The sequence below is a fragment of the Meleagris gallopavo genome, chromosome 25 (genome assembly GCF_905368555.1).
Source record: "Meleagris gallopavo chromosome 25, MGAL_WU_HG_1.1, whole genome shotgun sequence".
Lineage (NCBI taxonomy): Eukaryota > Metazoa > Chordata > Aves > Galliformes > Phasianidae > Meleagris > Meleagris gallopavo.
In genome coordinates, this window is record NC_139428.1 from 2,097,244 (window position 1) to 2,124,255 (window position 27,012).

The 27,012-nt window shown below is 59.1% G+C and overlaps 2 protein-coding genes across 9 annotated transcripts in view; both read left to right on the forward strand.

The window, feature by feature from the left end:
* Positions 1-967: 967 nt before the first annotated feature.
* SESN2 (sestrin 2) lies at positions 968-8,343 on the forward strand. 4 transcript variants are annotated; one of them, XM_085208568.1, is made up of 11 exons: positions 968-1,316; positions 3,315-3,430; positions 3,551-3,616; positions 4,583-4,780; positions 5,011-5,193; positions 5,438-5,647; positions 5,832-5,982; positions 6,070-6,185; positions 6,327-6,517; positions 6,663-6,807; positions 6,912-8,343. In XM_085208568.1, exons 1-11 carry the CDS (start codon positions 983-985, stop codon positions 6,996-6,998), a joined length of 1,797 nt encoding a protein of 598 aa, XP_085064694.1. In that variant the 5' UTR covers positions 968-982; the 3' UTR covers positions 6,999-8,343. The 4 variants fall into 4 exon arrangements, with proteins under 4 accessions (XP_085064694.1, XP_085064695.1, XP_085064698.1 ...); XM_085208569.1 differs by lacking the exon at positions 3,315-3,430 and having other exon boundaries at positions 1,092-1,316; XM_085208572.1 differs by lacking the exons at positions 968-1,316; positions 3,315-3,430 and adding an exon at positions 2,619-2,664.
* Positions 8,344-10,971: 2,628 nt separating this feature from the next.
* The window catches only part of PHACTR4 (phosphatase and actin regulator 4), a 41,271-nt gene continuing 25,230 nt past the window's right edge, over positions 10,972-27,012 (forward strand). Inside the window, exons 1-3 of one of the 5 annotated variants that reach the window (XM_085208539.1) lie at positions 11,003-11,111; positions 21,830-21,876; positions 23,393-23,463. Coding sequence is in view for 2 of the 5 variants with exons in the window: in XM_085208537.1 (XP_085064663.1) it covers positions 21,861-21,876 (16 nt within the window). In the remaining 3 variants the exon portion in view is untranslated. Of the gene's footprint in view, positions 11,112-11,701; positions 11,783-21,829; positions 21,877-23,392; positions 23,464-25,189; positions 25,871-27,012 lie in introns of those variants that run through there. The other 4 variants (XM_085208540.1, XM_085208537.1, XM_085208538.1 and 1 more) reach the window with 4 other exon arrangements.

Consider the following 27,012-nt stretch of genomic DNA (forward strand, 5'->3'; position numbering starts at 1 on the left):
CTTGGCAGCACAGCCGGCCCCTGTCTGGTGTGTGCCCACGGCCCCAGCGTGCTCCAGTTCGTGTCCAGGACTTTGGGGAAGGGGAGAAGGAGAGGCAGCCCCCCCCCCCCCCAAAATGGGGCAAACCCAAATGCTTCTAGTGTGGGGTCACCCAGGGCTGCAGCCTCTCTCTCTGTGTTCCTTCCTTGCTTCCATCCTGCAGACTTAGGGCTGGGAATGGAGGATCTGCAGCGTGGGGAGGGTTGGGATCCCAGCAGTTTGGGGGAAGAAGGGAGACTTTGGACACCCACGGCTCCAGGTGTTCATCATTGGGGCAGAGCCTGGGAGTTCCCCGGGCTGCATCCAGCCCCACAGAGCCCTCTAATTGCTCAGCCCGTTAATTACATCGCATCCCAAGCAGTCGCCGCTGCTCCCAGCGGAGCTGAACCAGGTCAGGATCTGATCCCCAGATTCCCCCCCTCGCCACCGGGGCTGACAGACGCCGAGATTCCCACCTCCAAACCCCACACCCGAAACGGCGGGGCTGCTGGCAGACCCCAAAGCACCGTGAAAGGAAAGGGGCGCTGGAGCAGCCGCCTGCTCTGCATTTCACCCCTCCCGAAGCCGGCAGGGCGCCAACGAGCCGGGCTGCCTGCCGCTAATTGGCAGCGCCCGGAGGAGCGGGAGGAGGAGGCTGTTACCAGGCAAAGCCGGAGTTGTTTGTGCAGCCAGAGCTGTTTGCTGGACTTTGCCGTGTGCGAGCTGTCAAGGAGCACCAGATTGTTATCAGATTGTTTCTGTCTGGGGCTGCCGGGGGGCTGTCGTTCCCATTGTTTTTATTATGCTGTATTCTTTTGTTCTTCTTATTTAATTAGCTCGCTATTATTTCGGCTCATCCCGCAGCTCCTCGCCGCATCCCAGGTGGTTCCGCGCCCTCCTCGTCGGGTGGGGGTTGGGAGGGGAAGGGGCTGCCAGAGGAGCAAAACAAACTACAGCTCCCAGCATGCCCCGCGCGCCTATCGCTGATTGGCGGGCGGGCGGGCGTCGGTCACGCCCCCGCAACGCCATTGGTGGAGACGAGGGGAGGGGGCGTGACCGGCGCCCATTCACACCCTCTATGAAAGAGCGCTCCGGGTCCCACGGCCCTAAGAAGCGCCGCGGCCCCAAAAAGCGCCGCGGTCCCGAAAGCGGCCCCGGAACGCGGTGTTGTGGCTATGAGCGCTCCGTAGCCGCCCTCACGGTGTCCCCGTCGCGGTGTCATGCTGGTGGCCGGTTCGCAGTGCTGCCCTCCGGGGCTGGAGGAGCGTTTGGGATGCGGGGCTCTGCGGGGCGAGGAGGTAAGAAAGGAGAACCGCTGCCCCACTGCCCGACCCGCGGGGCCGTGCGGAGGTTTGGGGTTTCGGTTCCCACCCCCCCGTGCGTCTCTTTGCATCGCCCCAGTGCCGGGCAGCGTGTGGGTGCTGGGGCTGCATGGGGCAGGAGGGCGGTGCGACCCTGAGCTGCGTCCCACAGCTCTCAATCCCCATCCCAGCAGATCTGGGTCGCCATACAGGTGTAGGGCAGCGGCCCCCCAGTCCCATGTGAGGCTTGGGGCCGCTCGAAGGGCTGGGGAAGGTCCCAGAACTCAGGGCTGTTTGCACTGGGAGCCCTGGGGTGTCCGCGCAGCTTGCAGAGCCCTCCTGCCGCATCTCCCCCAGATTTGGGATTTGCCTCTTCTGTAGGCAGGGGCAGCAATCAGTGGGGCTGCGCTGAGCCCCCAACCCAGAGATGTGGGATGGTTTTCAGAGGGTCTCTGCAGGGTGTTTGTTTAACCTCTCCTTATCAGGAGCGATTTTCCAACACCTGACCGAGCCCTGGCAGCAGCACGGGGCACTGCTTGGCACTGCTCTGTGGGCATTCCATCCTTCCCCTGGTGCTCCATTTGGGGCTGAGCCTCCCCTGCCCCCCCCCCCCCCTCCCCATCCCCCCCCGCAGCCTGGCTGCGCACTTTGGGGCTGCAGCAGCTCAGCACATCACCACCGTGCCTCAGTTTCCCCACCTGCAGAAGGCGGTGCTGCCCACAGCAGCACAGCAGGGGTTAAGCTCAGGATTGCTTCACGCAGCAAAACATTACAGCAATGATTAAAATGCACCTCCAAAGGTCACCCTGAGCTGTCGCAGCAGGGAGAGCTGAGTCCCGGCTGCTTTTGGGGGCTGCAGCTTTGCTTTATGGGGTTTCTCCGTTGCTCGCCAGCCGGCTGAGCTGCTCCTTCACCTCCGGTTTGGCTGCTGTGAGTCAGAGCAGTGCTCAGTGCTAATGGCACGAGCCTGGCCCTGCTGTCACCTTGCTGTCACCCTTCTGTCACCCCCTGTTGCTTCCGCCCTGACTCAGGGCAGGAGTGCCCCATGCGCTCAGGGCCGTGGGGCTGTGGGTGCCCGCAGGGTGCCTGTGGGGCTCTGGGTGCCCGTGGGGCTGTGCTGCCCATCACGCTGGGAGCACATGGCTGCACTGACAGCTGCCACCTGGCCGCCTCGTGTCACCCCCCCCCCCCCCCAGTCCCATCCCATCATCCCATTTGGGACGGGCGCTGTGCCCCCCGCCTCCCCGCAGTGCTATGAGGACAGCTGGCAGAGCAGCGCTGTGTGCAGGTGCTGGCAGTGCTGGAGAGCCCTCTGTCCTGCTGTGCCATGTCCCAGCTCCTGCAGGTGAATGTGTTGCTGCTGGGGAGGTGTGGGGTGCACGTGTGTGGGGTGCAGGTGTGGGGCAGAGCTTTGTGCCAATGGGTTGAAGGAGCACAGCTGTGCTTTTGGGGTGGGCGCTGCTGGGAGAGGCGCTCGCTCTGATCGGTGCTGCAGGGATCCCATTCAGGGCAGGGGATTTGGGATCTCTGACCCTCCCTGGCCCCACAAGGTGTGGATATCCGCTGTGTGAGGAATCCCACTCCATCCTCTGGTTGCTGGAGTCCCTGCACAGGTGGTGGAGCACAGCCTGACCCTGTTGCTGGTCCTGGTGTCCCACTGCTGTCCCACATCCCATGACAGAGGGGATGGGGGAAATGAGGGCGTGCTTTGGGGGATTGCTGGGGGTGCTCCCCTAATGCAGCAGCAGTGCTGTGCGCATCTTCCACCGGTGCAAAAATGGGATGGGGGGCTGTGGGGGCAGCCCAGCAGCGTGGGGCTGCGTGGGGGCGGTTGGGGCTCTGCTGCATCCCTATGTTTCAGCACTGTGAACCCGCGGGAGGGTGTGGGGCTCCCGGTCCCAAAGTGCAGGTGGGCATGGATGTGGGGTGACGTGATACAGCCAGCACCCCCACAGCCCCCCCCCCGGGCTCTGAATTTTGCTTTTCCCCATTGAGGCACCGATGGTGCACGCATGGCTGTGCAGGCTGCTGCTCTTCCTGGCCCCGTCCTGCTGTCACACCTCCCAGCAACACCCGGCTGTGATTTCATCAGCCTGATGCAACACCCGTCGGTGATGGCCGTGGCTGGGGGGGATCCGACCCTGAGTCACCCATCCGGTGACGGCCTCACGTCACCCCCCATCCCAGCACTGCCAGGGCTGGCTGACACCGCTGCGCTTTCCTCCCTGTAGGACAGAGGGATCCCGGTGCCCCCGCAGCTGGGGAGGGGGCCCAGCGCCTTCATTCCTGCAGAGGAGGTAAGAGGGGAAAGGGCATCGCTGCCAACGGAGGGTGCATCCCATATGGGTGAAGGGGACACAGCCCTATTGGGGTGGGGGCTCTTATGGGGGTACCCGGCTTGGAGAGGGGTGGGATGCTGGGATGGAGGGTCGCTGCTTGCCCGAATGCTGCTCCCCTGTGTGGTACTGGGGCTGTGCCCTCCTCCCACCCCGAAGCTGGGGATCCCCACGGCCCTATCGCAGCGCCGGGTGCCGACACACAGATGGTTCCTCCTTGGGCAGAGATAGGGCTGTGCTTTCGTCACCGTGCCGGGGGGGGGGGGCTGAGCGTCGGCTCCTCCCCACTGCATAAACAACCCGGTGCTGAGCGGGCTGTGTGGGGCTGCTATGGGGTCCCCCGAACCCAGCTCACCCCATGGGGGTGGGGGGTCAGGTGGTGGGAATGGCCGGAGGTGTCCTTTCAGGGCAGCAGGCGGGCGGCTGGGCGCAGCCTTTGGGGTGAGCAGCCCTATATGGGAGCTGGGGGGGGACATCTTTTGGGGTGAGGGGCCCTAAATGGGGGCTGGGGGGCATCTTTTGGGGTGAGGGGTTTTAAATGGGGGCTGGGGGGCATCTTTTGGGGTGTCTCTAAATGAGGGCAGAGGGGGGCATCTTCTGGGGTGTCTCTAAATGAGGGCAGAGGGGGGCATCTTCTGGGGTGTCTCTAAATGAGGGCAGAGGGGGGCATCTTTTGGGGTGAGTGGCCCTATATAGGGGCTGGGGAGGGCATCCTTTGGGGGGAAACAGCCTTAAATGGGGTCTGTGGGGGCATCCTTTGGGGTGAGTGTCTCTAAGTGGGGGCTGGGGGGCATCTTTTGGGGCGAGTGTCCGTAAATGGAGGATAGGGGGACCATCCTTTGGGGTGAGTGGCCCTATGTAGGGACTGGGGGGAGGGGGGAGCGTTCTTTGGGGGAAGCAGCCCTAAATGGGGTCTGGGGGACACAGATCCTGCAGGAGGGCATTGAGAGCAGTCGGCGGCAGCTGCTGATCGAAGCCTTCGTCTCTGCCGGCCGCGTGGACAACATCACGATGGTGATGGGGCTGCACCCCCAGTACCTGAGCAGCTTCTGGAAGACTCAGTACCTCCTGCTGCGCATGGACGGACCCCTCCCCTACCACAAACGTCACTACATTGCCATCATGGTGAGCGTGGGACCCCCAGCTGTGGGCGATGCCATCCCTCAAAAGCCACTTTGGGGTCGCTTTTGGGATTTCCAGCACCTTTTACAGCCAGAGGGCTGAGCTCCCCTCCCCCTCGCCCCGTGTCTGAGCTTTGTCCCCAAGGAAACCCCTCTGGGTGGTGGTGGGTCCCTGTGTGGCTTCTCCAAAGGCTCACACTGGGGTTGGGGCTGACCATCCGGCTGTCCCTGCAGGCAGCAGCCCGGCACCAGTGCACCTACCTGGTGGGGCTGCACATGGGGGAGTTCCTGCAGGCGGGGGGCAACCCGGCGTGGCTGCAGGGGCTGCACTGTGCCCCCCAGAAGCTCAGGAACCTGAACGAGATCAACAAGCTGCTGGCACACCGCCCCTGGCTCATCACCAAGGAGCACATAGAGGTGGGAGACCCCAGAATGCAGTCGTGGGGGGGAAGGGGGGGTTGGTGGTCCTGGGAGCCACGTTACTCCTTGGGTTTAACCCTTTCAGGGCCGTAAGTCGGGTGGGTGGGTGGGTGAGGGAGGGGTGGTGGCTGGGAGCACGCGGTGTATGTAGGGGGCACGTCCCAAATTCCATCCCACCTCCACCATGGGATGTGGGGGCACGCGGCCTGACCCCGATTGCCTCCCCCACCTCCCCCCGCAGGCGCTGCTGAAGACAGGGGAGCACAGCTGGTCGCTGGCAGAGCTGGTGCAGGCGCTGGTGCTGCTCACCCATTACCACTCTCTTGCCTCCTTCGTGTTCGGCTGCGGCATCAACCCCGAGGCAGGGCAGGATGGGGGGCACGGCTGCAGACCCCCCTCACCTCACAGCGACAGCAGCCCCACAGCTGAGGACAGCACGGGGTGCTCAGGGGTAAGACTGGGGGGGGGAATTCCCACGATTTGGGGGTGGTGCCACCCTGCTGGGGTCTCCCCCCATAAGCCCCCAGGGATGGGGCGTGGGCCGGCCCCTTGTATGAAGGTTTTTTTGGGGGGAGAGGGGGCACAGTGTTTGCAGCCCCCCGGTGGCACCGAGCCTGCCCCTCTTCTTTCCCCAGGGCAGGGATGCCGTGCGTGAGGTGGAGGCACTGATGGAGAGGATGCAGCTGCTGCGGGACAGCCAGAGGGAGGAGGAGGGCGTCACGCAGGAGGAGATGGCCACGCGCTTTGAGATGGAGAAGACGGAGAGTTTGCTGGTGGCCCCATCGGGTAGGAAGGGGTCCCTGCAGGGGATGCCGGCCCCATTGCTGGGCTGCAGGACGGCCCCATCCCGGTGCTCACAGCTGCACCTTGCAGATGTCACGGAGCACGCCCTGCAATCCGGCATGCTGTGCTTCGTGGAGGACCCCGAGTTTGGCTATAAGGACTTCACGCGGCGCGGCGAGCAGGCACCCCCCACCTTCCGTGCTCAGGTGGGTCCCCCTCACCCCAAATACGGGGCATCGCATCGACACGGGGGCTGAGGGCTGGGACCGGGCTGGAGCCAAAGCAGCAGCGTTGGTAGCTGGGGGGGGTGGAGGGGTGACCGCCTTCCCTGTGCTCTCTCCCTTCAGGACTACACCTGGGAGGACCACGGCTTCTCCCTCATCAACCGGCTGTACCCCGACGTGGGGCAGCTGCTGGATGAGAAGTTCCAGGTTGTTTACAACCTGACCTACAACACCATCGCCATGCACTGCGGTGTCGACACCTCCATGCTGCGCCGCGCCATCTGGAATTACGTGCACTGCGTCTTCGGCATCCGGTGGGTCCTTCGTCTGCTCCCCAAACCCTGCAGCAGCCCCTGGGTTCAGCTGAGGGGGGGTTGTGGGTCTGGAAATGGGTGCCCTGATGGGTTGTGGCACAGGGCTGACGTCCCCCTCCCTTCTCCATCACCCTCCCCCCCCCAGCTATGATGACTACGATTATGGAGAGGTGAACCAGCTGCTGGAGCGCAGCCTGAAGGTGTACATCAAAACAGTGGCTTGCTACCCAGAAAAGACCACCAAGAGGATGTATGCACAGTTCTGGAGGCACTTCAAGCACTCAGAAAAGGTGCTGCACCCCTTTTTCCCCCCCCCCCCCCCCCTTCGTTTCCCCCTCCTTTGGGGTTCTGGGGCTGAGCCCCCCCATGTGCTGACCCCGCTGTCCTGCTATAGGTCCACATCAACCTGCTGTTGCTGGAGGCCCGGCTGCAGGCTGCCCTGCTGTACGCCCTGCGTGCTGTCACACGCTACATGACCTGACAGACCCCCCCACTCCCCCCCCCAGTCCTCCTCCTCCTGCTGGGGGCGGGGGGCTGGGACCTGGGGGGAGCTGATGTTGTGAGGACTGTGCTGGGATGTTGCCTCCTGCATTATGGATGTAGAGATATGGGGGGAAATGGGGTATTTGTGCCCCTTCTGCTGGGATGGGGGGGGCTCTGAGTGCCCCCCCCCCCCCTTCCATTTCCTTGTGGGGTGGGTGGAAGTGGGGCTGCTGTGTGCCTTGTTTGGGGGGAGCCCCGTGGAGCTGAGCCCCCTTTCCCTGGGGTGACGTTAGCAATGATGCTGCTGTGCCCCCCATCCTGACCCCAGGTCTGTCCTGCTGCACATGGACTGGAGGGGGCTGAAGGCACAGAGGTGTCGTGTTGGTGTCCCCCCCCTCACCCCAGGGCTCAGCCTGAGCCCCCTGCAATTGGGGACTGGAAGTGCCTTGAACCTGGGCCCTGGGCAGGGATTAGGGTGGGGGCTGCAGTACCTGCAGTGCCTTTTTTCCCCCCCACCCTGCACCCCCTGTCTGCTCTGCCCCACTGCAATGGGGAACTGGGGGGGGGGGGGATGTCTGTGTTGCATCCACACATCCTGTGCCATCTCTCCCTGCCTGCTGCTGGGGTGAGGCTTCACTCCCTCCTTCTGCACCTCCATACCCCCACTGCCCACCTCCCCCTAAGTGCCCCATAGCAGTTGGGGCCCATTGGATGCCCCCTCCCCCCCACCCCCAGTGCGAAACTCCCCCCGTGCCATGCATGGTGCTCTTAGCTCTGCTGCAGCGGTGCTCCCTCAGCTCTGCTCTCCTGCCTGTATTGAAGACAAGGGGGGGTTGCTGCCCCCTCTCCCCCTGGCCCCAGATCCCTTTGGGGCGGTGGGGCTCAGTGCCAAGAGAAGGGCAGCACTTCTCCTTTCCCTGCCCATCACTCCAAAGCGCCTCAATGTGGGGGGGGGGGACTGTTAGGAAGGGGGCTCAGCTGCCCTCCTCCTGCAGCACAACCCCCCCAAAACCCCCCCCATCCCCTGCTGCACTTTATTGCACAGCACACTGCCCCGGGGGTGGGGGGGTTCCCTTGGAGCACTGCTGGGCTGGGATATGGGGTACCCATGCCCACCCCCCCCCCACGTGCCTTTCCCCTCAGTGCGGGTCGCTGGGGGAGCGTGGGGAGCCCCCCCCCCATGCTGCAGCACCACCCTGGGTTTGTCTCTGCTGCACCACAGCTCCACTTTAACTTATTTCTGGTTGTTGTGTATGTGCTCCTATGTGGGCCCGGAACCAACACTGGGACTTCACTACGGATCTCGTCTGAAAAAGAAAATAAATTCTTTTTTTTTTTTTTAATTATTACTGGGTGGTGGTTGTTCTTTTGCCCAACTGCCCCCCGAGTTCAGCTTCATTCCCTCACCACCACCCCCATCCTGTGATACGGGGTGGGGGTCAGCGTGCAGCAGCACCCAGTGCTTATCAGCACACAGCAGCCCCTGGGAGCTGCAGATAAGTGCCTGGGGGGGGCATTGAGCAGCTGCACCCCTCCTGCAGTGCAGGGGAAGCCCTGGGAGGTGGGAGGGCTGCGTGCTGCTGGGGTACCCTGCTGGAGTAATGGGGATCCCAAAGGGGTGGAGGTCCTGGGGGATTGGGATTGCAGGAATGGGGGTTGCAGAGGGCAGTGGGGGGGGCACAGGGCTGGACTCGTGTATGGGGCCACGCTGTTCTGCACTGACTCACAGCCCCCAAATAGTTCCTGGTGCTTTTCCAGCCCTGCAAACACCGACAGCTGCTTCAGGGCTGCGTTTCTCTATGGAACCCCATGGGGTGGCACTGAGCTGGGGGGAGCCAGGACCCCCAGGTTTGTCATCGCTGATGGGGCTGCAGCTGAACCCTGGTGTCCCCACCTCCCTCTGGTTGTGTCCAACCCCAGAGCTCCCCTTTTCTCCCATCAGAGCTCTGCAGATCCCTACTGCCAGGAGGGGAACATCTCGCATTGCTCCCTGCAGCTCCCAGCACAGAGCTCCTACGCAGTGCGGTCCCAGCTCTGCACCCCACCTCGCTGCTGCTCCTCTCCCCCTATTGCACATCCACGTCCCTTTCATTCCTGCAATGCTGAGGTTTGGCCTCTGAATTTGCCCCCTCTCTCTCCCAAGCACCACATTATTGCAACCCCCAAAGGCTTTGCTGCAATTCCTGTGCCTCAGCCCGAGGTCAGAGCACACAGAGATGCACACAGTGGTGCACCCACCCCTTCCTACCCCCCTCCCCGTTTCCCTATTCCTGCAGCAAAAAGCAGAGGCCGAGCAAAAACTGCCCTCCAATTAACACAAAGTGCATTCAAGGAGCTTCCGACGCAGCGATGCAATGGGAAAATAATGGGCAACGATGCTCTGCAAAACTGCAATGCAATGATGGGAACAGCACTGGGTGCACCCACGGGGGATGTGGGCAGTGGGCTGCACGTGTGGCATTGCGTTCACAGCACACCGAGTGCTGCTGTTGCATTTTGCCCAGAGCAGCAGCTTTGCCCCCAGCAGGGAGCAGCTTAGGGGACGGGGGGGGGGGGGGGGGGACGGGGGGGGGGGGGCACCCATGGGCAGCAGGGGGTGGAAAGGGGGGGCTGGGGGGAGAGTGGTGTCACCACCCTACGGGTCAAAATCAGCTCTATCAGTGGACAGAGGGAGAGCTTTGCACGCTGCATGCACCCAAAGCCCCCAGCATCAGGGGGTGATGGGGAGGGGGGGGTGAGGGGGGGTTCGCTGAGCTGCCGTGGGGCAGCGCTGCTCCCGGAGGATCGGGGCTTTGCTGGGCCGGCAGCGACACTCGCTGGAGGCGGACAGCAGAGCTGCATCCCGCCCTGCTGCAACCTGAGTGTTGCATCCTGAATGCTGCAACCTGTCTGCTGCGAACTGCCCTGCTGCAACCCCAGTGCTGCAACCCCAGTGCTGCAACCAGCCCTGCCGCAAAGCTGCCCCACGTCTCCATCGCAAACCCACGGAAGCCCCTCCCAGAGCTTCACTGGGGAGATGGAGGGCAGTGATTAACCAGGCTGCAATGGAAAGGAATGCAACACGAGGGAAATTTTGCACGGAGGAGTTGGGAGGTGGGGGGGGCAGCAGCAGCAGATGGAGGATCCGAATGGGGCACGGCACCCCGCCCCCCCCCGCCCCAACCCCCCCAAGCACACAGCATCCCCACCCCCCAAACCCCGCAGTCCCCCAGCACCCCGACTGAACCCCAAATCCCAGCCCCCAAAACTCTCAGCCCCCCAACCCCCTGACCCGCTCCCATAGCCCCTCTCATCGTCCCCGCAGACTCACAGCCCGCCTTACCCACCTTCAAAACCCAGAAGCCCTTAACCCATCCCCCCAAACCTCACAGACCCCTCACCCACCATGAATCTCCCCACACCCCATATCCCCTTCCACATCTCCCAAACCCCCTGACCCAATCCCCCAAGCACCCACAGCTCCCCTTATCCCCGCTCTATCCCCCTAATCCCTCCAGAACCCCCAAACCCCATACCCCCCTTCCATACCTCCCACCCCAAACCCCCTGACCCAAACCCCTCCAAACCCCACAGCCCCCCAAGCATGCACAGCCTCACTCACCCCCACCCGAACCCCCAGCTCCCCTTAACCCAAACCCCATAACCCCTCCATAGGCCCCACTTCAAACCCAACCTCCCCCCCACCCCAATTTTCATTCCCTTCCCCCAAACCTCACCCCACGCGGGGGGCGTGGCCTAACAAGGGGGTGTGGCTTAAAGTCGGCTCGAAGGCGGAACCGAACCGCGGGGGGCGTGGCCTAGCACAATTGGGGCGTGGTCTTTAGATGGGGGCGTGGCCTCGCGTAGGTGAGGGCGTGGCTTAACCAGGGGCGTGGTGTCAACACCGGGGGCGTGACCTAGCATAGGTGAGGGCGTGTTTTAACTCAGACTGGTGATATACCCCGGAAGGGGCGTGGTCTAACAAGGAAGGGGCGTGATCTGACCCTCCCGGTGGCGGGGGCGTGGTCTGCACGCCTGGCGGACTACAGCTCCCGGCATGCCCCGCGCACCGCCCGGTTTCCGTCAGGCCGGCCCTGGGGAGCGGCGGAGCTCAGCCGGCGGCGGGCAGCAGGTGAGGGCGGGCGGTGCGGGGCTCGCTGTCTGCGCCGTGAGCCGGGCGAGGAGCGGGGCCGTGCGGGGTTGCGGGGCAGCCGGGCGCAGGGTGGGTCCGAGCTCCGTACTCGGGCCCCGCCGCCCTCGGGGCCGCTCCGCTCCGTCTCCCATCCCCCGCGTTCGCCTCTCGGTTCGCTTTGTCCGCCGGCTCCTCCCGTCCGTTCGGCCTTTGTGCGGGGCCGCGCTCCCCGGGCCGCTCCGTGTTGCTGTGCGCTGCCCGGATGCGCCCTGTGAGCGACTCTGAATTGCCTCGCGTTGTCGGTGAGACCCAACGCTGCGCTGTTGCGGAGCTCGGGTTTCTTTTTCAACGAGTGGGGAAGCAAAGAGGGGGAACAGGGCGGTTGTGATGGGATTTTGGCGGTGCGCTGGTTTAATGTAACGCTCGGCCGTCCCCTCTTGTAATGCAGGGGATGAAAGCGGTCCTTTCCTTCAGTGCTGGACGTGGCTGCACCGAGCTGCCCGGAATTGAGGTGTGCGGGGTGCCCCGCACCGGGGCTCTGCTGTCACTGCATCCCTGCGGCTCTGCTGGGTGCTGAGCTGCCCTCCTGCACTGCCACGGAGCATCTTCTGCCCGGGCAGGGCTGTACCTGCCCCCACAGCGCCTGTTTCCATTGGATTCTGCTGTGTTTGGTGGGTAGTGAGATGGCTCTGCTAGGTGGTGGTCAACAAAACCCGAATCTGCTGCTGGGACTGGAAGCAAAGAGTGGTGGGAGCTGTGCTGGTGCTGCTGTCACACGCTGGCACCCATCGGGGTGGTCGTGGCCATGCAGGGATGCAGGAGGGCATTAAAAATGTGAGAGTGCTGCTCTGCTGCTGCCCCAATTATCAGCCCCCCAACTGCAGCCTCACCTCCCTGATTGCATTTATTCATTGGGAAGGGGTGGGAGGGCTGATGACCCCCAGAGAGAGACTTGTTGTGAGTGGATGATTGGAGGGCTGGAGCACCTCCTCTATGAGGGCAGGCTGAGGGAGCTGGGCTTGTTCAGCATGGAGAAAAGAAGGCTGGGGGTGACCTCAGTGCAGCCTTCAGTACCTAAAGGGAGCCTACAGACAGGAGGGGAATCAGCTCTTGGAAAGGGGAGATAACAGCAGGACAAGGGGAAATGGTTTGAAGTGGAGGGAGGGGAGATTGAGGTTGGATGTCAGTGGGAAGTTCTTTACAGAGAGTGGTGAGGTGCTGGAACAGCTGCCCAGAGAGGCTGTGGATCCCCGTCCATCCCTGGAGGTGTTCAAGGCCAGGTTGGATGGGGCCCTGGGCAGCCTGGGCTGCTGTGAAATGTGGAGGTTGGTGGCCCTGCGAGTGGCAGGGGGTTGGAGCTTCGTGATCCTTGAGGCCCCTTCCAACCCTGGCCGTTCTGTGATTCTGGATTGGTTGTGTGAAAGGTGAAGCAGCTGTGGCAGAGGTAGGAAAATGGAGGGCAGTCCAAACGGGGGTCCTGGAGATAGGTCTGCTTTTCCCAACCCATTGGAGGAGGAGAGAAAGCAAACTAACTCAGTGCTTCTGTGCTTGCAGTGTGCTGATGGCAGAGCAGCCAGGAGCGGCTGCACAGTGAAGTTCAGACCACGAGCTGATGCACCACAGCCACTCTGGTGCAGCGCTGCTGATGGCAAAGTGACAGAGCTGTGAGATTCCAGCTGCCTTTGTGCTGCGGGGACCTATGGAAAATAGTCATCAGTGAAAGGAGGGCTGGGCTGAGTGCATTATGAGGTTGCTCTGTGGCTGCTGGGATGTTAAGTGCAGTCCATCTGTTGCACGGTGTCATTTCCTGCTGGCCTGTTGTTCCACCAGGGTTTGTTCCCCTGGATGGTGCTTGCATGATGCCAGAAGAGGACTAATGAGAAGCTGAGTCGTCGTCCCTTAGATCTCTGATTAGAGGCAGGAGAGAAGTGGCACATCTGTGGGCTTCATCTATTTGGCACTGAGAGCATCCCGCTCCAGGCTGAGCGAGGTCGCAGGCTTACTGATTGATTTAACCCTGTATTCCAAACCCATTTTCAACATGCAGCCCCCTAATTATCAACCAAGAAAAAGCCGAAACCAACCCCAAAAGGCACTGATGAGATTGCAGGCTTCTTTAAAGGCCATTTCTCAGCTCAGCTGCACCACCTCAGAGCAATCTCCACCTTCGGGGTGGGGCTGTCAGACGAGTGCTGTCAGGCTGTCTGGGCTTGTGCTGTTTTCCAGCAGTTCTGCAGTTATCCGTGGCTCGAGGCCATCTGATTTTTGGTTACCTGCTCAGCATGCAGTGAGGATGGCTGGTAGAGGGGCGACCCGGGGAAACTCACAGCTGCTAACCGAGCTGACACCCAGCATCACCAGCAATGGTTTTGGCTGCTGTTCTTGTTCTGTTTCGCTTGTCTTGTAAATATTGGGCTGTTTTCTCTTCTGATGGTGGAGAGAGGTGCCTGGATTGGCAAACTGTGCGTGGCTGCCTGCCTGTGAGGTGGGGAGGGAGTGATGTGAGTGCACGGGGTGAGGAAAGCAGGAGGAGGGAGTGCAGCACCTCCAGCAGCCGATGCGTGTGGTTACGTGGATCAGAGCTGTGCGCAGCAGGTATTCCTGCAGGGAGCTGCTGGCAGTGGGGCTGCCGCGTTTGTGGCAGCTCAGCACGAGCGTGAGGGCTGTTTGCTCGTTTTACTGCCCTGCTTATCGAAGGAGCAGGATTCCTCACGTGGGCGTGAGCTCCCTGCCTTCCCATTGCCAGGTAGGACAGCAGAGCTGTGTGTTCACACGTGGACGGATGGTGCTGTGTCCTTCCAGCTCGCCCTGCTGGGCTTTGCCTTCACGCAGCCCCTTCCGTTGGCCACAGCAAAGCTGCTGCAACCCCTCCTCTTTGGTGCTCCCAAGGTGACTTTTGCAGCAACCATCAGGACCTCTCATCTCAGTGCCAGCAGCGAGGGGGTTGATTTGAGTGACGGAGGCAGCACAGCAGCTCCGTGCCTTTCCAGCCTTCTGTCTTCTTGCTCTCACACCCTGTCAGAGCACAGCCTGCGCCTGACCTCAGAGCACCACTCGGCCACTCGCTGGAGAGCAATGCTAGCACCTCGGGGTGGCTGCCCTGCTGAGCAAACAGCCCTGCAGTTGCTTTGGAGGTGGTGTGAGCTCTCCTAAAGCTCTGTTTCTGCAGCACTGTCACAGTGCAGGTCCTCAGTTTGGTGTCCCTTACAAGCTCTGCCTTCAGAAATAAATTACCTGCTGGAAAGAGCCAACCAAAGGGCTGTGATGCATTGCAATTGCTGTTTGGCTGCGTGCAAAGCAGCCTTTTGGGGTGGAGTGTTTGCAGCTGCTTGGCAGGTAGCTTCCTTCAGTGCCCTTCTGCCTTTTGGGGCAGATCAGGTGGGTTTTACGGGGTGGTTTTGTAGGTTCTGTGAGCCTGGGCAACCAGAGGGGCTGTTCAGTGGGGCGAGACGTGCTCGTTTGGATGGGCAGGAGGAACAAGGGGTGGCCAGGCAGAGCTGGGGGGATTCGTGGCTCCTGGTGCTCGTTGCACTCAGTGCAAAGCATGGCAGGGATCACCTCCTGCGTTGGTTTTCTGCCTTGGCAGCACCAGCAGACGGTGTCTGTTTGGAAGGTGGGCAATCAGGCACTGCTTGCACAGTGCTGAGAGCCAGACCTCCCCAGGTGCCCACAGACCACAGGGGCTGCAGGTCCCGCAAAGTGGCCTTGAGTGTTTTATTGCCCACTCTCCAGGCTATTGCTTCCTTTGTAAAAGGGTTGTTTCCTTCCTGCAGTGCAGCGTGGAGCAGGAGGAGGGTGTGCAAGCAAGGCAAACAGCACAGCAGCTGCAGCAGCGTTGGTGCACCGCTGCATTTTGAGATTCACTGCTGCTCTGTGCAGGGCAGGGAGCGCCTCCAGGAGATGGCAGGACGTGCTCTGCCCAGGGGAGAGGGGCTGTCCTCAGAAGTCAGTGCCTGTGCTTTAGCAGGCCGTGAGGTTGGTTGGTCTGCGAGTGGGCTGGAGCAGTTCTGGTGGCTGCAGTTGGTGCTGCGGGCCCGTGGCAGCACAGCTGTTGTGCAGGCAGGCTGTGCTCTGCTCTGCTCTGCTCTGCATCCCCAGCCCTGCAGCACAAAAGCAGTGCTGGGAGCAGAGCTGCTCTGCCTGCCCATCTGTCTGTGCCACTGATGGGAGCTGCAGTTTGGAAATGCTTTTAATTGTGCAGGGAGCAGCTGGTTTGCCGTGGCACGGCTCACAGAGCTGTTGGTTCTCAGGGAATGGGAGCAACGAGGGGCAGAGGGAACTGGTAGAACTGGAATGCCAGGCTGCGGGGGGGTGCACAGAGCTGGGCTGGCGTTTGTTGACGCTGCAGGTTTTGCTCCTGAGCACATTGGAGGGGTTTAAATAACAGTTTGGAAGCAGAGACCTGAAATCATCCTATAGACGTGAGGAAGGAAGCCCTGTCTCGCCCAAATCTTGGATGCTGGGGGATCTTGGAGCAGCTCAGACAGAGGTGAGGCTGTGGGGTGGGGAGCACAGCCCTCCTGGTCTGGTAACCCAGAGTGGCTGCAGACGGTGCTCCCTGCAGTGCAGGGCTCTGTGCAACACCTCCAAGCACTGCGTGTGCTGGAGGAGCCCTGGGTGCCTTCACTCCCTTCTCATACGCTGAGCAAGTGTTTGTTCATGGCCACGTGGCCAACAGATTGAGGAACTGGACTGGATTGAAACCTGCTGCTGCTGCCCTGGGCTGGCTGTGGAAGGGCTCAGGGATCCCGTGGCTCTGCTTCCTTCTGAGCAAGGCTCTGGGGTTCCTTGGGTCTGGCTTTGGGCTGTGTGCTGTCCCTTGCGTTGCTATGGGGCTCTTCTTCGCCTCTTATTTCTTATGGGAAGCTGCTCCTTGCTTTGGCTCACCCAGGTGGGTGCAGCACGAAGTCACGCTGTCCCAAATTTATGAGTGTGATGTTATTGCAAGGCAGCAGAGAAGTGGGGTGCTTTGATTCCTGTCGCAGCTCTTTGCTGTGCGTGCACGAGGGACGCAGACCTTGTTAAGTTAAGTGATAAAAGCCCCCTGCTGCTCTTTCTGCAGTAAGATAAGCCGTGCCCAGAGCTAGCCCAGCCTGCAGGGAGCCTTTGTGACAGGGAGCCAGGTGAAGAACTGGTTGCTTTGTTCCCTTTGGTTGCAGACATGCAGATGGAGCCATGGAAGTGCTGCAGCCCTGAGCTCTGCCTCCTCCCAGGGGATGGAGAACCACAGCTCCCAGCAAATAGCCCTGTGCTAGTGGAGCTCCGGGGTTCTGCCTCCTGGGCTGGATGCAGAGCTGCCTCTGGACTCCGAAAAAGTGCAGTGCTTTCTTTCCCTTTGTTTCTGGTTCTTGCTGTGGGTTGGGGTCCTGCTGGAGTTGGCTGCCACATCCAGGAGCCTCTCAGCGCGCTGCTGGCTGGGATCAGCGCCATGGGGGAGGGGGTTGGGTTCATCTGTAAGGGGTGCTGGCACCTATCGAGGGCTGCCTGTGCCAAGCAGAACGCCAGCTTTGATGTGCTGGGGAGGGAGGGGGAGGTCAGCAAACCTGCTCTCCTGTCCAAGGACACAGCAGTGGAACAGGGGAGAGCTGAGCAGAAAGTCAGAGCTCGCAGTGCCATCTGCTTGTGCTGAAGCCCCACTGGAGGTCCAGCAGTGCAGGTTGGGTCCGAGGTGTGCACAGCATCAGTGCTTCGTGTGCTGCAGTGGAAACAGCAAAGGGTTGGGTTTTTTTTCTACAAGGGGAGCTCCTCATCCAGAAACGTTACGGGTTGTGTTGGTGCTGTGCTGCCTGCTGGGCTCACAGGGGGGTGGGCAGGTTGGTTTGTTGGGGTAACAGCGTGGAATCGCACTCTTGGCTACCTCAATTCATTAACACACACCTTGGTGATGTGTGCGTGTTGATAAAGTGCTGTGTTCTCATTCTGTGGATGACCAGAACCTCGTTTTAATTCTATCAGCTCTAATCCCTGGCGTTGTTTTCATCTTTTGCTTTGCTTCATCTCTGCAAGCAAGTTGTCTCATTCAGTCCATTGCAATTACTCAGGTATGTCTTCCTCTAACCTAAAAGGTTCCCCAACTCCACGCTGGCAGTGTTGGATCACTGTGCCACCCACAGGCAGCTGCCACAGCACAGGAAGGGATCCGCTGCTTTCCCAGGGAGCCCGTTATCAAATGCTGTATCTGCAACGAGGATCTGCTGGCTTCCTTAGCTGCTCTGTGAGGATTTCTCCCAGCTGGTCGTTGGCTGTGCAAGTTGCAGGCGCAGTTGTCGTTTGCAGCTCTGTTTCTGTGTTTGGCCTTTCTTCCACAAAGCCCTTCAGAGCTGCAAACCGTGTCCTGGGTGGAGGCAGTTCCACCCCAGTGCAGCAAATGATGATGGAACGGTGATAAGTGAAGGATGTGAGCAAAGCAAACTGCAGCCCTGAGGGCTTTCTCTCGTGGGGTTTAAACTCTTATCTGAGTTCTGAGCTCTGAGCTGCCCTCAGGAGCTGCTCTGTGCCTCGAGTTGTTTCCTTTCATTTTGTGGGTGCTTATGGTGTGCATCAGAGCTGGACTCTGTTCCTTGGGCTGCTGGGTGTGGGTCAATGCTCTGCTCTGCTATGGGGACACAGCAGGTGTAGTTTGGGGCCATTTTAAGGACATCCTGGCTCTCCCCTGTGTGCTTTTCCCCTAAAGCAGGGAGGAAAGCACACTTTTGGGTCGCTACAGGAGAGCCTTGCCATGCTGTCAGGCACGTGTTGGGAACGGGGACAGGAGCTGGGCTGGCAGAGGGCAGCTGGGGGTGCAGGTGGTGATGCCCCACTCCCACCTGGGGCTGTCACAGCTGCACGTCAACCGAGAATAAAAACGAGCCTTGCACTGCTTTGCTTCTGGCTGGACTTGGAAGCATCCCTCGGTCTTTTGAAAGATGCTGTTTGGTGTTGGAGCAGAAGTGAGCAGCCTGAGATGGCGGAGGTCATTGCCGAACCGCTCTCCATCATTTTTGAGAGGTCCTGGACAACAGGGGAGGTCCCTGAAGACTGGAGGATAGCCAATGTCACTCCGGTCTTCAAAAAGGGCAAGAAGGAAGATCCGGGTAATTATAGGCCTGTCAGCCTCACCTCCGTCCCTGGAAAGGTGATGGAACAGCTTGTGCTGGATACCATCTCCAGACAACTGGGAGAAAAGGAGGTTATCAGGAGTAGTCAGCATGGGTTCACCAAGGGGAGGTCGTGCTCGACCAACTTGGTGGCCTTCTATGATGCTGTCACATGCTGGGTGGATGGGGGAAGAGCGGTAGATGTAATCTACCTTGATTTTAGAAAGGCGTTTGATACTGTCTCCCACGACATCCTTATAACAAAGCTGAGGAAGTGTGGGATAGACGGGTGGACAGTGAGGTGGGTTGAGAACTGGCTGACTGGCAGAGCGCAGAGGGTCGTCGTTGGTGGTGCAGAGTCTGGCTGGAGACCTGTAACCAGTGGTGTCCCCCAGGGGTCTGTGCTGGGTCCGGTCTTGTTCAACATCTTCATCAATGACCTTGATGAGGGGATAGTGGCCACCCTCAGCAAGTTTGCTGATGATACGAAGTTGGGAGGATTGGCTGACACGCCTGAAGGCTGTGCTGCCATTCAGCGAGACCTGGACAGGCTGGAGAGCTGGGCAGTAAGAAACCGGATGAGGTTCAACACAAGCAAGTGTAGGGTCTTACACTTAGGGAGGAATAATTGCATGCACCAATACAGGCTGGGGGATGAGCTGCTGGAGAGGAGCTCTGCAGAGAGGGACCTGGGCGTCCTGGTGGACGACAGGTTGGCCATGAGCCAGCAGTGTGCCCTCGTGGCCAAAAAGGCCAATGGCATTCTGGGGTGCATTAAGAAGAGCGTGTCCAGCAGGTCGAGGGAGGTGATCCTCCCCCTCTACTCTGCCCTGGTAAGACCTCATCTGGAGTACTGTGTCCAGTTCTGGGCTCCCCGGTACAAAAAAGACAGGGATCTCTTGGAAAGAGTCCAGCGGAGGGCCACAAAGTTGGTGAAGGGCCTGGAGCATCTCCCCTATGAAGAAAGGCTAAGTGAACTGGGTCTGTTTAGCCTTGAGAAAAGAAGACTGAGAGGGGACCTGATCCAGGTTTATAAATATCTGAGGTGTGGCGGCCATAGTGGTGAGGCCAGTCTCTTTTCAGTGGCACGTGGAGACAGGACGAGGGGAAACGGACATCAGCTGCAGCACAGGAAGTTTCGCACGAATGTGCCTAAGAACTTCTTCACGGTGAGGGTGACGGAGCACTGGAACAGGCTGCCCAGGGGGGTTGTGGAGTCTCCTTCTCTGGAGATATTCAAGTCTCGCCTGGACGCCTACCTGTGCGACCTGGTGTAGGGAACCTGCTTTGGCAGGGGGGTTGGTCTCGATGATCTCTAGAGGTCCCTTCCAACCCCTACAATTCTGTGATTCTGTGATTCTGTGATTCTGAGATCAGAACCTGCGTGAGGGCAGAGTGGCGCAGCTAATGAGCTGCACTGATGGCCTATGGAGCATCCGAGTGCCCCAGGCGTGGGCTGCTGCAAATGGGGACGTGAAAAAGCAATGAAGGTGGTACAGCAAAGCCTGGGGCTGGGGGAAAACAGCACCGAGACCAGGTCCTGTCCTCCCCAGCCCGCACTGTGCCTCTTGCAGCCGCTTGCTGTGCACCTGGCTCATCCTGACTGCTGCAGGAGCGAGGAGGAAGGCTGCAGCCCATCCTGTGCTGCTGCAGGGCTGCACCAGGCAGGTGTGCGGGGCTGTGCTGCGTTGTCTCTGGCTGCTGCAGGCTCTGAGCTGCAAGAATAGTGCAGAGAACTCAGCGTGGCAGTGCCTCGTTTCTGCTGCAGAGCTGGAAAAAAGCCGTCACCTCACCACGAGATCAGAGCGGGGTCAGTGGAAAAAGATGTATTCTTAGACTGGTACAGAAAGCTGAAAAAAAAAATGCAAAAAAAGCAACGTTTGAACTCGGTGGGCCAAGGCTGTGATGGCAGCAGCAAGGATGGGTGGTGGCACAGCAGAGGGGTGTGAGCATCCCAGGGCAGTGCTGGCACATGGTGCGGAGGGATCTCACATCCGAATGGCCGTACGAGGCTGTGCGATGGACCTGCAGTGTGTGCTGTGCTAAAAGGAGCGACATCTGGGTTTTCTCGGGCCTGCAGGGAGGATGGAGCACCTGACAGTGGGGGTGGCAGTGAGTTCCCATCCTGCAGGGCACGTTATCCATCGTCCGTTGCAGAGCGGCTGCCAAATCAGCAGCTCCCAGCTGGCACTGCAGCACAGCGTGCACTGCATCACCCATTGCTTGCTGAGAACTTTCCCAGTGAGGCAGGGACGTGTGCCTGCTTTGGCATCCTGGTGGGAGCACCAGCAGAGCTGATGTCGCTCCCTCTGCTCTGCCCAGGTTAATAACTGGGTGCTGGGGTTCAGCCTTGAGCTGGAAGGGTCCCTTCTGGTTGGGGTGGAGGTGCTTGCAGCCGTGCTGTCCCCTGGTGATACGTCTTGGTGCACAAAGCTGCTGTCTGGCCCTGAGCGTGCTGCCTGCATCAGTATTCCAGGCACAGGCACAGCCCTGGTAACGTGCAGAGCTCGGCACTGTGCAGGAATGCCCTTGAAAGGCAAATTAAGCCAAACTCCCCGGTGGCTTTGAGGAGCAGCAGGGCTGCTGTCATCTCTGCTAAGGATGAAGTAGGTTTTGAGGTGTCTGATTTTGCTTCTCTTCTGCTTCCCTTTCCCAAAAGATGTGCAGACGTGCTGTGGGGCTGCTGCTAAGGGGGGTTTGTGTGCAGGTGCTGAGGTGAGATAGGACCCCTCAGCAAGGAGCACTCGTGGCTCCTGCACGTGGTGTCCTTGCTCATGGAAGCATTTAGAGCGGGTTTTATTGAATGCATGTGCTGAAATCACAGCCCTGGAACACGTGTGTGTTTCAGCAGTGTCCATGGATTAAAGTGGGGGGGTTCTCGGGGTGTTTCTCAGGTGACTTCAGGATAAGCTGCCTCTGAAATGAGCTCCAGGGATGCTCTGGGTGGTGATTTGCTGTGCACAGTCCTCACAGATCACGCTTCCCCTTGCTAAGCTGTTCACAAGCTGTGGTTCCCAGCCATGCTGTGAGCACTGATGTCTTCATCTGGGAGTTCTCCCTATCTGGGGGTCCTGCAGCAGTGTTCTGGCTGCAGCGGGAGCAGCCTGCATTGTTCCTGGCTGATCCATGCAGAGCATTTCCAAACAGCTGAGTGTGTTTCTGTTGGAATCCAGGCCTGTCCCCATTTCCCCAAACTCAGTTCCTCTCACACCTCATTGCAGAACTCTCCCCAGACAGCAGCTGGGCTTCCTACTGAGATCCCACTTCCTCCTTGTGGTCCTTTTTCCCCGGCACCTTCAGCTGCCGTGTGTGAGAGCTGTGCACGTGCTGCCCTCATTGCTCCATACGCACGTGCTGTTCCATTTCCAGCTGCTGTCCTGCTGGAGGTGCAGACGTGGAGGACCAAAGCTTTGTGAGTGCTGCACCTCTGCTTTGTCCCACTTTTCCTCCCCAAGCACCGCGTGCATCTCTGCGGCAGGGGGACGGTGCCACTCTCCTGTCTGGGCGTTTTGGGGAGGATTTGTGCTCTGTGTTCTCTGCACGACGGCTGTGCTGTGCTGTGAAGAAGTGAAATTAAACGGTGGGCTTTGGTCACGCTTGGAATTCTAATCTGTGTGTCACTTTTGTTTCCTGTTTTCGTAGGAATTGCTCAGAGCATCGGTGGTCGGGAGGAATGGAGGAGAGCACTGGTGAGTAGTGGGATGCTGTAGCACAGGCTGTGAACCTGTTCCTTCTTCCTTGGATAAGCACTGCAGTGAACCTCGTTATTTTGAGCCTCACGTCTTTAATTTGAGGCAGATGATTAGCAAATGAGATGGTTTGCATCAGCTGCAGCTCTGCTGCGCAAATGGTGTGGGCAGGAGCCGATGGATCTCTTCTGAAATCTCCCTTCCCTGCAAGCTGGAATTGGGCTCTTGAAGATCCCAAGCTCTTGGAAACAAGCAACATCCCTTTTCTTACTAGGGAGGAGGCCAGGCATTGAGCTGGTGTGTGATTGGAGCAAGGCAGTGAAAAGAAGGAGGAATCAGCTCCCGGTAGCTCCTGATTTTGCTGTATTAATTTCCCTGGGCTGCTCTGTCTTCCAGAAGATGGGAAGTTTTAAATTGAAATTTGGCTTTAAAGCTCTTGCTTTAGGCACTGCCTACCACTTGCCTTGAGGTGAGCAAGCTCCTTCCTTTCAGCTTTAACCAATGCAAGAATTTGGTTTCCTCTAGAACTAGCAGTTTTTTGACTCAGTGTTATGATCGAGTGTTCCAACCACGTGCCAAAAAGGGTCGTGGAAAAAACAGTGCCTTCCATCAGCCTTTTTTTCATTGCCACTGAGATGGGGCTGCATGGCGGGCAGCCCATGCCCACGAGCATCTTCGGACCACGCTGTGGCAGCCGACGACTCCTACCTTGTGCAGCTCCGTGACCACAGATGTGATTTCCAGACTCTTCCTGTGCAATCAGGTGATGCCATCCTTTAAGCTCAAGGAGCAGCGTGTGTGACAGCAGCATGGTGTGCTCGGGGTGCCAGGTCCTGCCTTCGTGCAGAGCTGCTTGGCTGGAACCCGGTGGCCTGCTTGGAGGGAGCCGAGCGCACGTTCCTGAAGTCACATCAGGCTTATAGTCCTGGTGGCAAGCGCTGCTGCTGTGCCCTCTAATTGTTGGTGCCCGTTTAATTGGCGGCGGTGTTTCCCCTGCAGTTTGCTTCTGGCAAAGTGATCCCAGGCGAAGCCTTCCTGGGGAGGTGGGCGCAGTGGCCGTGCAGATGGCAGCTCCCTGCTCGGCCCTGGGGTGCAGGCAGCAGCAGGACGAGTTGTTCCATCCCTCCAGCCTTCACGGCGTGGCTTTGAGCAGCACTGTGGGCTCTGCTGGGGCTGCCCGTGGCTGGCTGCGTTCGTGTCACAAAGCTTCACGTCCCTCCCTGCTCCTTGCGGTGGAGCCTGTCGGGCTGCCAGGAGCTCTGTCTGCCGATGGGAGCGGTGCTGGGGCCTGGGATGTGAAAGGCCTTACGTTGTGCTCACGTCTCGTCAGCTGAAGTAGAGCTGCTTCCCCTTCAGGATGGAGAACCTGGGCTCGATCTTTGCACGCTCAGAGCCCCCCAGAGCTGACCGTGAAGCTTTGTGTCCTTAATGCTGGGAGCTGAGAGCCCCGTACTCAAAGCAGAGTAAACAAATGGGTCTCTTACTGCTATTTTTTTTTAATTACTTTGCTTTTAAGGACGCTCATTCTGCAGGTGCTGCTAAGCTCAGGACTCCGGGGTTGCTCCGGGCACTGGGGCTGGAGATGAGGTAAGGCAGAGCTGCGTGCAGGAGCTGAAGCCCGTGCCCTTTGCTCCTGCAGAGCCTGGTGCTTTTTGATGCTGTCCTTAACCTGGTTGTATATTAACTGCCCTCCCAATGCTGCATGGCTGGCTTTTGTTTTAACCGCATTGGCGCGTGTTCAGAGCTGGTGTGCTTCGAATGGCCACTGGGACTGCACAGCCGAGCAGAAATCCTTTTTAGCTGTCAGGCTTCGCTGGCCACAGTGGGTGGGGGAGCTCCTCTTGGCTGGATGCCCCAGCTAATTAAAAATGAAGCGTGCTGTTGTCTTCAGACTTTAATTCGTGCTCGCCCCCCAGGGCTGGTGGAAGCACGGTCTCCACGCGGCTGCAGGGAGGCTTCAAAGCACATTTTAGAGCAGGTATGCAGCTTAAAATTTGCTCTCGAGTCTACCCTGGGTTATTTTCCCAAGTGCGGAGAAGAGCATGCAGGAACTTCTTGGGCTGTGGCCCCGAGTGTCTGTAGTGGTTACAGCTGGTCTGTGCTGATCCGGACGTGCGTGTGTTGCAGCCACGCATGGGATGGCTGCTGTTCTCTGGGATGGATGGACTGAGCAAAGTCGGGTTATTTAACGGCAGGCTGTGCTGTGTGATGGCACTGTGAGCTTTTGGGGTCTGTGTGAAGCCGAGCGCTGCCTGAGCTGAGCCGTCAGCGTGAGGATGGAGGTGGTGAGAGCAACACATGGGTTCTAAATACACACGTGGTGCAGGGCTGAGCTTCCCTCCATCCCAGGGTCCCTCCATCCCACAGCTACCTGCTGAAGGGAAATGGCACTGCAGCATCTCCCCCCGTTCAGATCCTCCTGTTGCTGCAGGGAGGTGCAGCATCACCTTCTGTTTTCGGGGTGTTTGCACTGCGTTTGCTGCCCTGTCCCAGGGGCTGCTCCCCTCTCAAGGTGGCACAAACTGTATTTCAGCCCTTTCTGTCATGGAAGTGATGCAGTGGCGGTGCTGTGACCTAATGAGGACACAGGCCAAGAGCCCCAGAACAAGCAGCTTGCTGGTCCAGCAGGCTCTGAGCTTTCCTCCAAGGAAGGCTTTGCTCTCCTTCAACCTTCAGTGCTCTACTTGCAGTTCTGCTGGTGGCACTGGGGTGACCCTTTGGGCAACTGAAGGCAACTGCTGAGTGAACTGGGGAACGTGAGCAGCCTCTTGCACACGCTGATCTGGAATAACACTTGGAGTTTATGGATGCTTGAAGAATATTCTGTAGTTATTTCTTTATTCGAGACCGACTTTCATCCCCTTCATCTCCTGCTGTGTTGCTTTTTTTGCCAGTTCTTTTCCAACTAAAAAAAAAAGGAAATACTCCTTGAGTTCTTAAGCTCTGTGTGGACAAAGCAGCGGTTTGTTTCATCATCTGTGCTGGCTGCTGGGCTGCGTGCCTCGTAAGGAAACCAGCGTGATATGGATCTGCTGCTTTTGGACACTGGGACTCCAAATGGAGTCTGAGGAGAGGAAGGGGCTGGGGATGGGAGTGCTGCTGTGCCACCAGCGTTGCTCCTCGCTCCCAGCAGGACGTGCGGCTGAACAGATGCTCCAGAGTTTGGGAAATGAGTGCATGATCATTGCATGAGCAGGTGGATTTGCAGATCAGCTCTGATTCAAAGCACAGCCACGCTGCTCCTTTGGGTGATGCCCTGCAGGGAAGGTTTGTCCTCCAGGAAGGCACGAGCCACAGTTCCCTCATGAGATGCAATATATTATGTATACAGCAGTATGGCTGTCTTCTTTTTTTGTATTGTGCAATACAGTAGAAGAGCCAAAGTGGCCAAAGTGCCTGAGATTAAACGTTTAATTGTGGCTGAAGTGTGCTGCGCTGCGAGAGGCCAGCTGTGCCTGAGACACATTTACTGCGGGGTTGTGCTGATCTCATTTGGGACCATTTGACTTTTAAACGAGGTGCAGCACAGAACACTGGCTAACCTGCCTGAAAGCATTACTGTAAGTAGGTGAGTGCATTTGGCAGGTTAGCAAAACCCTTTAGGACACAATCCTGATGTTCTTTTGTTCTTCAGCTTGCAGTTCCCAGGGTGCATGGGGTGGTTAATGGGATGCCTGCACTGCTCTGCCTCTGCAGGTGACCTTGGCACTGCAGCACCCCGTTCTGGGCTGCTGTGGGTGCTCAGTTTGTGCAGCTTTCTATGCCTGGAGGAGAGCAGAGCTCGTTGTGCTCTGGTGGCTCTGCTGTGGGTGTGTGGGAATGGGATACCTGGTGTGATGGGCTGCCAGGAGCCAGGTGGGGCGGAGGCTGGCGCTGAGTGAGAGGTGTTGCACCTGCTGCAGTGCTCAGATTGAGTTGAGCAGTTTCCTTGTATTGAGAGATAAGGCTCTATAGGACGTGTAATCAATCCGGGCTGACTCTGGGACGTGGCTGGGTAAGTAGGGCACTGCTGGAGGGCCTCAGCTCAGACCTGACGCTCACACTGCCCTCTGCAGTGCTGTCTTTTGTCATTTGCCACCTGATTTCATTGGGGATCTCATTGGGGCCGGGAGAGAAGCCAGTCTGGGAGCAGAGGTATGAATGCTTGTTTTAGGTGGAGCCGTTGTTGTTAGCATTTTTTGGGTCACACAGCAGCAGTGCCTGTGGATGAATGGCAAACCCAGCGCTTGGGGTGGGATGCTGCCACTGATGCTGCTGCACTCGCAGGTGGGGTTAACTGAACTGAACAGAGCTGCTCTTGGCACAGTGTTGGGAAGGAGCCCGGCTCTGTTTTCTGGAGGTGGTTTTTCTCTCCTCAAACACAGCGTGGAACCCACGTCCTGGAGTGGCTTCGTGCTGGTGTGGGGCTGAGCCAGCCGTGACGGGCAGATGATAACCACAGGTTAATGGGTGTGAGGAGAGCTTGGGAAAAGCAGCCCTCCGTCCTTGCTGGCTTTCTAAAGGACTTGGCAGCTGGGTTATGGAAGGTTTCATTCTCCTGTGCCTTCCAAACGATGGGTGCCCCAGCTCCCTCCTGCGGATGGCACAGCGCCGTTCCTCCCGGCTGAGCGCTGCAGTGCTGCGGCGCGGCCGCCAGGGGGCGATCGTGAGTCGGACGAGGTGGGGGCGGCCGGCGGAGCTCCGGGAGATATTTGGGGAATTAATAGGGGAAATAATGGGGGAAATGGGGCTGCGAGGAGCTGGGGGGGTCGGGAATAATAAGGGGAGGCTTTAGGGGATGCAGCGTGCCTCTTCTTGTGAGGAGGAGCACAGCGGCCTGCTCTGTCTGAGCGCTGTGTGTTGCAGGGGTTAAGTTGCGTTTCACTTCGGGGAGGGATGGAAAATCTCTCCAAGTAATTAACTTAAGATGCCGATGCTAATGAAGGGCTTTCAAAGCTGTGGCTGTTTGGGGTGGGGGGGGAGAATCCCCTGTTGAGTCGATGGCGGCGGGGCCTAAGGAGTGATGCTGCAATTATTAGGCTGAAATGATGTTGAACACGAAGCTAATCCCGTTATCTTGCAAATAGGGAGGAAACTGCCTGCTCGGATTGCTCTGTAATGGGATTATTGCAGCGAGGGGCACCCCTGACATTCCCT